Genomic DNA, 12,719 nt, shown 5'->3' with positions numbered 1-12,719 from the left:
AGATGGATACACAAAGTATTCTTTACAATGATTCTGCAGATAGTATGGCAACATTTACTGAACTCAAATATACTACACTATAATTTATTATAACTCAGAGAAAACACATGAAGGCAATTACATCCCTGGTGTAAGCCAAAGCAATCCAGTTGGTTTCTCAAGACGATTGCAGTTTTTTCTTTAAAGTCTTGAAGAGCTGGGGATATCTTGGCCAAAAGAGTGTCTCTCCTTATCCTGGTCCTACCCCTTACCACATCCATATTTTACACAACTATATAAATATACATGGATTTTCATGGAGAATTGATGGCAGAAAATGGCATATGCATTTGCCTGAATAACCATCATTTTATTATAAGATCAGTACATATTTAAAGAGCTCTGAGAGAAGTTTTGATCACATTAAATGGCAACCAACACAAATTCTTCCTTTCTTCCCCACAGTTTCTTCTGGAACAAAACTCCTGCCTATTGTTTATTGTTCTCTGCATCTTCTGGGTTTCTCTGTCTTCTCTAACAATGCCTATAAGACCTGTAGGGATGTTTATGTTCTATACATATACAGGGCCTGATCTGGAGAGGTGTGGAAGAAATTCAGCAGCTCTGAGGATCAGGCCAGTAAGGCTTGGGGTTCTCAAAGAAAGCTTTCTTGCATGTCCCTTCTGAAAATGAAAGGCTGTCCCTGTTCAAGCCTGTAGCTGAATTTGAAGAAGAGAAGAAAGGTTTTGGTTGTAAGATGTCTGATCTCTTAAGACTATAATTGTTTTAGTAGGGTCTCTCTTTTAACTCAGCCTTTCCAAATCTGGTTTTAACTGTGACATTTTCCTCCTTATCTGTACAAGTTCTAGTGTCTGTGCAGTTTATTAGCCTTGGCTTGGACCAGTGGCATTAAAGTAAAAATTGTAGGGGCTGCTTGGGACAATGGTCTAAAATTTGCAGGCCCAGCAGGCCCATCTGGTTGTGAGGCCCCACCCCACCAAAGTAGGTTCCACCGCCAGCGTAGTGTTGTTTACTGTTCATGCTTCAATGCCGCATGGAGAGAAGTATGACCTGCTTTGTGCTGATGGAGACTGATTTGGAGACATGACTGAGACTCCTGTAGAATCAAGATATTTCCCTCTTTCCCGTAGCCATATATGGGGAACCTCACAAGCTCCCCCTACTCCTGTTTAACAGGAAGCCTAAATCTAGTATTCCCCTAACTCCATTAACACACACAACCATTTTGGACCATGGCTTAGCCCGGCCCTGTCAGCAATCATGACATAGGACTTTGGGACAGATGCCAGAAAGGAAACCTGATTGATCCTCTCACTTACATCAGTTTTACACCAGTATAATTCCATTGACTTCAGCGGAGCGACTCCTGGTTTATCCTGGGGTAAGAGGAGAATCAAACTTTGAATCTTGCGCTTTGACGCTGGTGGTGCCAATTCAGTGGCTTCACAGAAGCTCCCATATTTGCTTGATCCAGCCCAGAGAATGGTAATAAAAGAAAAGGGAATGTTGATAAATGTCACCATGAGGTTTGGTTAACACTTTGTATGCTGCAATACCTTCGCACCGCAATCATGTTCTGTTGCTCTTTCTGTGTTTCCAGATAACCAAGCTGAAAATTGACAGCAACCCTTTTGCTAAAGGATTCCGGGACTCTTCCAGACTCACTGATATCGAGAGGTAATGGGGACTTTCTGTTTACTTTCCATGCAGATAAGATAAAGAGAAGAGAGAGTTTGTAGGAAAATCATCCTTTCAACTCCTGGGAAGCTGGGCATTTTAACGTTATCTTGTTGCATATAGTAAGTCTCCTCCACCTCCTTTAAAAATACTTATAAACCTTATGAAGACAGAGCTGTTTTGATCCTTGAGAGCGGCTCCAGTTGAGTCTGATGTATTCCTCTTTCAGATGCTGCTTCTTGAAGAGGTCACTTTTCTGGCTTCAATTTTTTTTAAGTTGCAGAATGCAAAGCTCCCTTTTTATCATGCTGTTCGGTCCTATTGAAGGATATGAGCTGGGCCTCTGGGAAATGTGATCTCTGGTACTGTAAAAAAAAAAAAAAAAAAAAAAAAAAAAAAAAAAAGCCCTTGTATTGTCCACTGTTTCACATGAGGGAAAAGAAAACAAGTACTTCCCGAAATATACTGTTAAAACGGTATTAACATTTCTGCCCCTTTGGCTCCTAGCACTTAATGTACTTTTCATGTGTCCAGTTTTAGAAGTCCCAGATACTGAAGTCAGCATGTACTGCTGTCAGTATAAATCCATAACCCCCACTTTGATGGCAGAGATGCCACTTTTGTTTAATTGAGATTGTTCTGCAAGCCTCATCGGGGAAGAATGTTTCCAGAAAGAGTCTGGAAACCGCTCTGAAGTTTGTGTCTGTGATTAACCTGATTGTGTCTATGATTAACCTATGATTACCTCTGTAGCCAGTGGATGCTTAGCCCTGTCATGTGATGAGGGCATTAACACAGATCCATGCTGGGTGTGTGGGACTAGGAAATAAAGATCAGTTTCTTATCAGTACTCCTGTGTGTCATGCCTTTATTAGACAGAGTCAAATGTAAACTAAATCTTTGGCAAAAATGGAGCAAATTAAACAATCAGACTCCTTCAATCTGGAAGAGGATCTGACAGAGAACTGGAGGTGGTTACTGCACTTCCAAAATGTCCTGGAAGCAAGTGGTACTGATAAAAGACTCTAAAAGGACGAAATCCTCCACACTCCTATGTGTGGCTGGCCCAGAGGCACTGATGATCTACACCAGTGTTGCTCAGTGACTGGTCCATAGACTGGCACCAGTCCCTGAGATCTCTGTGACATAGTTTAGGAGGGCAGCAAGCCGGTTCCTGTTATCAGAAAGGTTGAGAAACATTGATCTACAGTACATCCCTGTGTGACCATGAACGGGATTGCAAACTGCTATATGAAATCATTAAAAAATTTCAGGAATGTTTTGATCCCAGCATGAATATCATTTGGGAAAGGGCACATTTTTTTTAATAAGAAATTGGCAGCCAGGCAAGACCATTGATTATTAGCTTTATTATATAGGTATGTAACATAAGTCAGGTGACTTTAAACAGTTAGCTGGATGATTATGAGTCGTATATTGGATAATTAGGGCAAAGAACAGTTACTTTGATAAATAGAGTTTGCAAAATACAGGATATATTTGCAGGGCTAGTGAAAAATGCTACCCAAATGAAAGTCTTAGTAAGCAGTGAAAAAATTGAAGTGCATTTAATTAAAAAAAGCATAGGATGGCATAATGACAGAACAAAAGAGTAAACACATTTCATTGACCAGATTTGTTTGCAATAAATAGTGAAAATAGGAAGAGACGAGGACTACAACATTATCCCTTTCCAACACTAAATGTGATAATCTCAAACAGGGAACACAAAAGGACCCAACAAGAGCACGAGAGAGTAATTTTGAACAGGCAGCCAACAGAAAATGTCTAGGGCACCTCCAGTTACATAAACTCATTGAGGCTATATAGATGAAATTGTTGGATGTGAAGGGAGCTTTTAAAAAGGGCATCCTATCATAACAGCACATGGCATGAAGTTGGAAATGCTAAGCATATCCACAATGCCATTTTGATTATTGAGAAGTGGAAGAACAGAGCCTGAGATAGCCTATCCTGGCCAGGCATGAATGCTGCCATCAAAGATAAGGTATCCAAGTGCAATACCTTGAATACAAGGAATGGAATGTGAAAACCATTGAAGCCACAGGAGATTCCTGGTTTTCCCTTAATCTATGGTCAGCTCAGATCTATTCTGAATTAAATGAGAAAGATTGCCTCTTATTAGTGGTCTACTGCATTTTTGAACATTAACAGTTGCACAACACTTCTGCAATGTAATAAAATTGCAACTACTGCAATGTAGTAAAAGGTGTGACACACAAGAGCTGATAAAAGACTGGTTGGGGTTTTTTATTTATTTCCTATCCTTATTCTAATGGATCAGAACTGTAAAAGGTTTATTCTGTCTGTAGACATTAAAATACCTAAGCACTTTAAAATATGAAATGTAATGTCTGTCAGTGTTACTTCAGTAAGCTGCAAATCTGCAGTCATAGTTCAGTGTGTTTTTATAATAGCCAATGATAGCACCATCTAAAGTGACAGCTAAATAAGGCAAACAGAAAAAAAGAAAGAAAAATAAGATGTAGTGATCCCATGCAACGGAATATAAGGCAGTATAAAGACTTTCATATCTGAAACTCATTAAAAGTCATGCATTACAATATTTTAGGTAATATATTGAATGATGCAACTTGAGTTTTGACTGGTTATAATAATAAATAGATTCAACAAGGCCACCACTTGAAATAAACAATATTGTTATTCCATTTCTACGTCTTGGAGAAGAATATGCAATGCAAATACACATTCACACATCTCTTTATAGCTGAGAATTTGACTAGATGTTGCAAGTAGATTTTGCATTCAGTGCATGGGCTTCCCAAAGCAGATATGGATACAGTGCATGCATGAATAATTTGAAATGTTGCACAGTGATCTTAATGATCTCCAATCTGTGAAACATCCCATGATGTAAAGGCCAAGAGAGCGCTCACGCATCATCAACTGCAAGTTTTCAGGATGACCTAAGTAGTGTGAAAGTGGACAAATCTTTGGATTTCATTTCCAGGTATTTAAGTCTGCTTTTTCCTAAACAGCCTGTGGGGAGGGAAACAAATCAGATCAATTGATCTTTAGAGACCTAAAGAAATTAAATTAGTCTGGAGTCAGTTACTGCACTAAACCATCTAGTAATTGGATTGCTCCTTGTTACTGATTGAAAACAGCCCCTATCTGTAACAATATAGGGAGCTTTTTCTTTATAGTAGATCTGAGAGAAAAACACATCTTTTTATGACATGATGACAGAAATTGCACTTTTCTAACCTAATTGAATATGATTTTATAAATATGTGACTTTAACGATTTCAAGTTTCCTGTTCTAGATTTACGATCATTATGTAGGAAATCCAAACTGAAAATGCCTTTAGGATTGAATCTGTTTACATTGTACATATTGAAGTTACAATAAGATAAGAACAATGGAGTATGTGAAATGATATAGACTTGTAACTATTAATATTAGTATACTTTCTCTCATTCCGATTCAAATACCTGAACATAGTCTTCTTTTCCTGATAGCTTTCCATTCATAACTTTTATCTATTAAAAATGTTAGGTGGCTGTGGTATATTTCAAATTTATGTTAGCATGTGTGATTCCTTCTATAATCAAATAAGAAGTGAAGCAAGAGACTCTATTCTCTTTCCACAAATTACTTTTAGCTATGCTTACTCAGGGCAGTGTTTATCCAGAGGTACTTGGTCTTAGGTAAGTTACTGGCTCACCCACCGATACTTGCACTTTTTATTTATTTTTTGTCTTCTGTACATTTGCTCTATCATAGGTTGGTTCCTATGGCTGGTGCCTTTAAAAGTTAATCTTTCACAACAATTGTCACACTGTGGTATATGAAGTACCATGGTGTCACGCATATTATATCAGACACTGTGGTGTGGTCATTGTTGCTGATTTTTTTTTTAATGGTAATCATTGTTAAGAAGGCTATAAAATAGCTTGAAAGTATCAATGGCAATATGTATGAAGCGAGCCTCTTTTTACTTCTGCTGGACAAGAGCCCAAAGTCTATAAGAATTGTCAGATCTCAAGGCCAGTGGATTCACTTTTTGCTATGAGTCTGAATGCCTCCCTTGGGCTCGTGGTGAAGAATATCACGCAGACCAGCCAGCAAGAAATTCAATCAGTTTAAAGTATGGGAGTCAACAGAACTACTGAACCATAAACTAATGTTCAGAGTACGATCGATGGATCATAATCTTATTCTGAACATTCTTTTGTTTCAGTGCATGTGAGGAAAGCTCAGGAACGGACTGGTGACTGTATTAAAGATAATTGAGGGGGTGTCCTCACCTGCATATTGCCAATAAACACTCCCTGGAGTCAGGGAGATGCATCAAAAGGAGACAGCCCTTAATGCAGAAGTGTGGCCTGAACACCAAAACAATACTTAGCATCTGAGCGAGAGAGAGAGAGGAAAGTAGGTGTGGGGAAATTTCAGCACAGCATTTCAGCTTAGTTTTCTTGGTAATCAGGGTCAACATGCCAAAAAGACAGAAATATGGTACACAAAGGCATAAACTGAATCTGAAATGTGCTTGCACACTCAGAAATATGGGCATAGCCCCATCCGCATTGAAGTCAAGCCTTGTGCTTAGTTATGTGAGATCAGTGGCAAACTTGACTTGGGTCAGTACCTCTCTTGCTCTCCAACCCAATGCAGAACCCCTTCCTCCTACCCCCCATCTATCAAAAGAGAACTCTTCCTATCCCCTTTCAGCCCCCCACTTGGGGACAGAAATCAGGCATGCCTTCTAAACTGGCAGAAAGTCATGTGCAGCTTGCTAGTGCCACTGGCCCCATCTCCCTGTCCAAAGCAACTTACAGCTCTGTGCTAATTCTTCTCCAATGTGGGTCAAAGCTCACAATGTGACCCACCTCCTCTGCTTGTTCCACCTCTGGAGGAGTTGTCAGGAACCAGCAGAGGAAAGAGACAGATCCTATCAGAAGTGCAGGTCAGGGGCTGAAGAAAGGTGCCAGGCATAGGGGAGGCCCCTAGTTACATTTCTTCCAAGCTTACCTACCCAACCCTTCCTCCTGGTGACCAGGAGCCAGCCTTTCTTCCTTTCCAGCACAGTACTGTCAATAGCCCAGCTGAAACCTTGGAATCTATCCACTTCCCAATATTTTAAACACCTGATTATTCTCCTGTTGGGCCTGATTTGCTTTTGCCCTGCCCCCATGTGTAGTGATTTAGTGGGTGTAAAACACGATCATTCTGATTTGTTAGCGTCTTACTCACTTTTCCACTCACTGTGCATTGGTGTAAATGATTACACCAGGGGCAGAACATTGGAGAATCAAGCACATTATTTCCACTGTGACGGAGATTCTCCATGTGGATTTCCCTTATCTCGCACGAAAGGGAGCACAAGCCACCTTCAGGACACTGTTTCACCCCCACTTCCCTGACCTTGAAAAAAGAGCTTTTTGCAACCACAGGGTTGAATCTGGACCAGTGGAGTAATACTAGGGATATGTTTGGCCCCATATGTCATTAGTTTAAGAAACAAATAGTTTCTCTAGTGCACTTTCATATGAGTTCGCTATTTTGGCAAATCAGGGGAGAGGAATATAAAGTAAACATTTTACTTTTCTGATTTGCTGCATATCACTCTTTTCCCATGGGTGGGGGAGGTAGTATATGACATGCGGGGGGATATTTTAATATCTTCATTCTTTACTTCCATACTTTCCACTATTTTTCCCATATAGTGGTCTAAATCTTGCTACTTTATCTTAATGCAAAGTACAAGGCTTATCACAGCTCTTTCAAAGTTAAAATTAATGGCTGGTATGTGCATTGTGATGACGCCATCATTTCAGGAAGTGTCATTTCTGAGCTAAATCCTGCCTGTACCCTACTGTTTTCCAAATACAGATTTTTCCAAATACCAGCAAATATTTTATTTTGATTTGTCGTCTTTAAAAAGTTGTGAGTCTTTGTTTTTTGTGTGTTGTATTTATCCAGCTCTAGCATGTTGGTTTTGAGTTTCTGTGGCTAATTTTGGCTCCCTACCACACTTGGGACCAGATTCCATTTTCACTTTAGCCCATTCAATACCATTTAATTTGTTGGGCCAAAACTTCAGCTGGTTTCGACTGGCATAGCTCTGCTGAACTATGCCAATTTGCATCAGCTGAGGATTTGGCCGGTTGGCATATTTGTAAAGCCAGCATGCAATATCAGTATACCTGCATAATTTATTTGAACTGCTATATATGTTGTTAATCATGTGTTGTGTATATACAGTAAGCATCGTGGCTGGAAGTTTCCTGAACAGGGTTTCAGATGAGTGTTTGTTTGTTATTCATTTCTCTCTGTTCCCCATTCAGTAAAAGGGTACTTCTTTCTCCCTTTTTTGTTGTTATTGGTTTTTTTTTAAAAGGACTCCTTTTCACCACTTGAGTCTTGAACAAATTAGTCATCTTTTCCTTCAAAAAAAAAAAAAAAAAAAGTTCCACTACAGTAAGACTTCCAGCAAGTTTATTTTTTTGGCCTTCTGAGCCCATTTATTCTGTCTGTCTTCACATCACCTCACTTCTGATGTCTTCTGTTATCTGGGCTTTCTTCCAAATGTACTAACTGGCAGCTACAAAAAAAGGAAACCTTTGAAATCTAGAGCTAAAGAAGTTATTCAAGCTGTAAACTGATAATTCATATGCTCTGTATCCTGTTTGGTATTTTCCTTTGTGTTGCACTGAATGGCCAAGCAAAACATAGTTGTCAGTTTTATTATTTTCCTCCTATTAATCTAGTGTAAATTGCATTTTCTTAAAAAAGAACAGCAAAAGATACTTGGGCATGGGGAGTGGAGTAGGATGGGATCCTTGTTGTTTTTCTTATTGCTCAGATTGATAATGAGGAAGCTCCTGGAAAAATGGAGAAAACATGGACAGGTTGATCAGTATGGCCCTTAAAGTCTGTAGCTATTTTAGGTATTCTTAACTGACAGCATCTACTCAAAGAACTACAGGTGCAGTGTGTTCTTCTCTGCCACCACCTGAAGCAAAAGATGGTAGCATCATGGAATTTCTCTCTGCATTTTGATAGGCATTGGATCAGGCCCAAAGTGGAATGGCTGAATGAGCAGTATGTAGGTATCCTTATTTTTGTATATGACTAAGATGGGTACTAACCTGCACCTGGCACCGACAGGGTGGTCCAGTGCTTAATTTGTGCCAGGGCTTGCCAGCTGAACCCCAGCCCTCCTAGGCTTGGTAGTTCATAGCCCCAGCACCTCTGGGCTTCTGCATCAGTTATGAATGTAAAGAAATTGCTTGAGCCCCAGCACCTCTTTCATTACAAATTAAGCACTGATATTAGTTGACTTGAGCCAAAATTAAAAATGTTGTCTAAAGCCTGCTCCATCCAAAGAGAGAAGGTAGAAATTTTGTCTCCTTCCCATGTACACCTTCTCTCTAGCACTGATACCAACTGCAGAAAAAGACACAACTTCAAATATATGCAAGAATGGAGTGGACTCAATGTCAATGGCCCTGATCATACAGTGTATTATGCACAGATAGGCCCCCATTGACTTAATTGTGGCTCCATGGGAACTGGATGTGCTTATTCAAAATATATTGCAGCACCAAGGCCCAGGTGATCAGAGCACGTTATATCGTGGGCTGTAGCACAACCAACAGAAAATGAGAGATTTGATGAAAAGTCATCAAAGGAATGCTTTCTTTCACCTACAAGGAAGCACAGCCCCTTTCATCTTGATTGAGAAGCTGGCCATAGTGATCCTTGCATTTATCATCTCCAGAGTGAATTTCTATAATTCACTTGGGTTTGATGGTGGAAGGAAACAGATGTTCCAGCTTACGCAAGATATTGCCCCGCTCCTGAGTAGCAAAAAATACTTGAGTGCTTTGTGTTTTTTTTACTGGCTCCCAGGTCACTTCCAGTGCCAATTCAAGGCCTTGATCTTAATTTATTAGTGGATCACGTCCCAGCTACATCAGAGACTGCTTGTCAATTCATGGTCCTGTGAGACAGTTCCACTGTTCCAGGACAGTGCTGTTAACAAGGCCTAAGATTATGCTTGTGAAAGCGGAAGGTAAAGCATTGTCAGTCAAGAAGACTCAGCTTTGGAATGAGTTACCACAGGAGATAAGACTGAGCCATCCAACTCACAGGTTAATATGTCACTAGAATTGCAACAGATAAAGAATCTATGCACCTTGGTGGGTTGACGTAGCAACCAAGGTGTGACAGCTTTGATGTTCCTCTGCCTGCTGGAGAGAAAAAATATTCTCCATGATCCATCATTAGGTGTCATTATCCTTGAAATGCAGCATGCAATGGGTGCTGCAGTCACCCATGCATCATTGAAATGCTACATCCTGTCCACATTATTGGATTCATGGTTCAAAACCACTTTGGCTTCTTTCTGATGTGTTCAATATCAGTAAAGATTGGTTGACAAGGCTGGTCTCACCACATGCTTCTGTCACTCTACAGTTCTTTGAGATCCTTGTAAGTTCCCTTCCCACATTATCACTCATCCTGTCTCCACCACTACCACTGTCAGCATGTCCTCCAGTTCCATCCTGGCCAGCAGCAACTCAGTTTCCCCTTTTGCTATCTAGTACACAGTTACTCTCCTGTTCAGACATCTTCAGCTCCTATCTTCTGTGATCTCTTTCTATTCTCAATTCCATTCCATACTATTATTGTACAGCTGTATATTTAGTTTAACATGATCACGATATTTTAAAGTATGTGTGTGTATTTAATTCATATTGACAATATAACTAAGTTTAAAAGGGGATCTGGATGGTTGAAAAAATGTTAGGAGAGCATGCAAAAGAAATTGGCAGTAAGATAGCACCTTCATCTCTACTGCTCTGATAGCCTTAACCCCCCCCCCCCCCCCAATATTCAGTGACCTAAATTTACCAGTAAATAGAGGTGCTTGTAGAAATCTAAGTTATTGTATAAAGTAAAAATCAGTTGACTTAAGCATTAGGCAACATTTGATCACAAACTGAATACCAAAAGTTTTTCTTGGATTAAACTGAAATTACTCCATTTTTCACAAGATGGCCAACTGATTATAGTTCAACTCTGAAAGATTTCAAGGAATGCTTCTAAAAACACAAACAATCTGATTTTCAGTCTACAGTTTTCATTTATTAAGTATTTTTATTGAACAGAATCATAATATGGCAAATATTGATTTATCTTTCAGTAATTTATAAAATTATCTGCATACATCTTTTGAGCAATGTTGTGACATGATCAGCCTAGTTATTAATTTCTTTCATTTGCTTTAGACCTTTTGCACGCACAAATAAGTTTTAAATAAACGAGTATTGTTCCCATTAGGTTCATTTCTATGTTTGGACTGGTTTTTGTGCGTGCGTGTGTGTTCAATCAAAAGTTTCAGGTAGTCTGTGGAGGGATTCTTGGCTGCAGGGTTTTCTCTTTTACTCCATTACACAGACATATAATCTAGACCTTTAAAATTAAAAATCATGAGTTGTTTGTGATAAAACCATAAACCAGCGATGCAGTCAGACTAGATAAGTTTATGTAAAATTTTGAATTTAAAACTTCAGCTACTGGGAACAGGGCCTAGTCTGCACTAGAAAGTGTTTGCCGTTCTAGCTATAACAGCAAACCGTCCTAGTACAGATCTAGTTTACACGCGCAAAAGAGTTCTTTTGTCTGTGCAACTCATTCCAGTTCCCTAATGAAATAAGATATACTGGCAAAAGAACTTTTTGGCTGATAAAACAATGTCTACACTAGGGTTTTTGCTGGTATAAAAATATTATTAAAAAAATCACACCCCTATGCGACATTACAGTACAGGCAAAAATTCCTGTGTAGACCTGTCCTAAGGTGATAGCTCAGAACTAATACTTTTGTATAATGAGCTTCTTTTTCTAATTTGTTTCCTCATTCTTAATTTTTTCCTGTTTTTAAAATACTTTTTTCTTTTTACATGAATCTTGATGATCCCCTTTCTAAACCTTTGGCACAATATCTGTGAAATAATAATAATAATAATTAATATAAAATTCTAATGTACTGTGCCCCATTTTTAAACTTTTCAAATTCAGAGTTCACTCAAAAGTCATACCTCTTTTCCCTTTGAAAAAAAGACAACCAAATAGGATAATACAGTTCTCTGTCTAGCAAAGTGACCCATCTGGAAAGAATTTAGTCTGCAATAATTGTGGGTATTTGATTTAGTTTTAAATTCCCATAGGCAATTCAAAGGTAAATTTATTGGGCCAAATTTATCTGTAATGTACCTCCATTGAACCTCATAAGGTTACAGATGAATTTGGCCCATTGAACTAGAATTGGAGCCTGCATTGTTTCTGCTGTATCACAACATTATTACATACCGTACATCAGAGTATATCATTACAAGCAGACATTTACTAGTAATAAAGTCAATACAGACATATCACCTGAAAATGATTTATATTTTTCAGAGCTTTCAAGGTTAGTTGCTGTATATCTCACATTTGAAGCCCCAAGTGCTTACTGACTGGCATCTACACCGTTTTGCCAGGGCAATCCCAATTCATTATTCTATGTTGATCTCATATTCTCTATTTTTATTTATTTATCTATTAAGTAACATTTCCCAGTCTGTTTGAAAAAGGAAAGAGGCATTAAATACATAACATAAACAATGCCGTCTGCCTTTTTCTTCGTAAAATCTTCTCGGAGATAGCCCTGATATGCCCACTGTTTTCAATCACTTAAAAGGCAATAATTCAATTATATCATCCTCTATGTAGGAACTGCCATTGCTTTCAGTCCACTTCCAATCCTGACACAAGTAAATCACTTAGATAAGATCCCCTTTTTATTTTTTTCCAGGAGACTAGCATAAGTAATGATACCAGCGATAGACCAAGGACAAAATGACTATAATAGCCTTTTTGTAGGAAAGGAAAACATGTGCCATGATGATTTATTGTGCTATTTGGAAAATGCTTTTCCTTGGAATTTTTGCAACAGCCGAATTGCCATAATAAACTGCATGTAGCAAATATGAGTTATCAAACGG

General features: G+C 38.8%; 1 protein-coding gene across 3 annotated transcripts in view; it reads left to right on the top strand.

Annotated features, from left to right (window-relative positions):
* Nucleotides 1-12,719, top strand: part of TBX20 (T-box transcription factor 20) — a 195,526-nt gene that overhangs the window by 19,372 nt on the left and 163,435 nt on the right. For 2 of the 3 annotated variants that reach the window (XM_067562505.1, XM_067562504.1), the window contains exon 6: nucleotides 1,601-1,677. In XM_067562505.1, the coding sequence (XP_067418606.1) occupies nucleotides 1,601-1,677 (77 nt within the window). Of the gene's footprint in view, nucleotides 1-1,600; nucleotides 1,800-12,719 lie in introns of all 3 variants that reach the window. The other variant, XR_010922422.1, reaches the window with a different exon arrangement.

This window comes from Emydura macquarii, unplaced genomic scaffold, assembly GCF_026122565.2.
Source record: "Emydura macquarii macquarii isolate MOO-44397 ecotype Brisbane River unplaced genomic scaffold, CSIRO-AGI_Emac_v2 contig_2432, whole genome shotgun sequence".
Taxonomy (NCBI): domain Eukaryota; kingdom Metazoa; phylum Chordata; order Testudines; family Chelidae; genus Emydura; species Emydura macquarii.
Note: the sequence above shows the minus strand (reverse complement) of the source record. Positions and strands in the feature narration are given on the sequence as shown.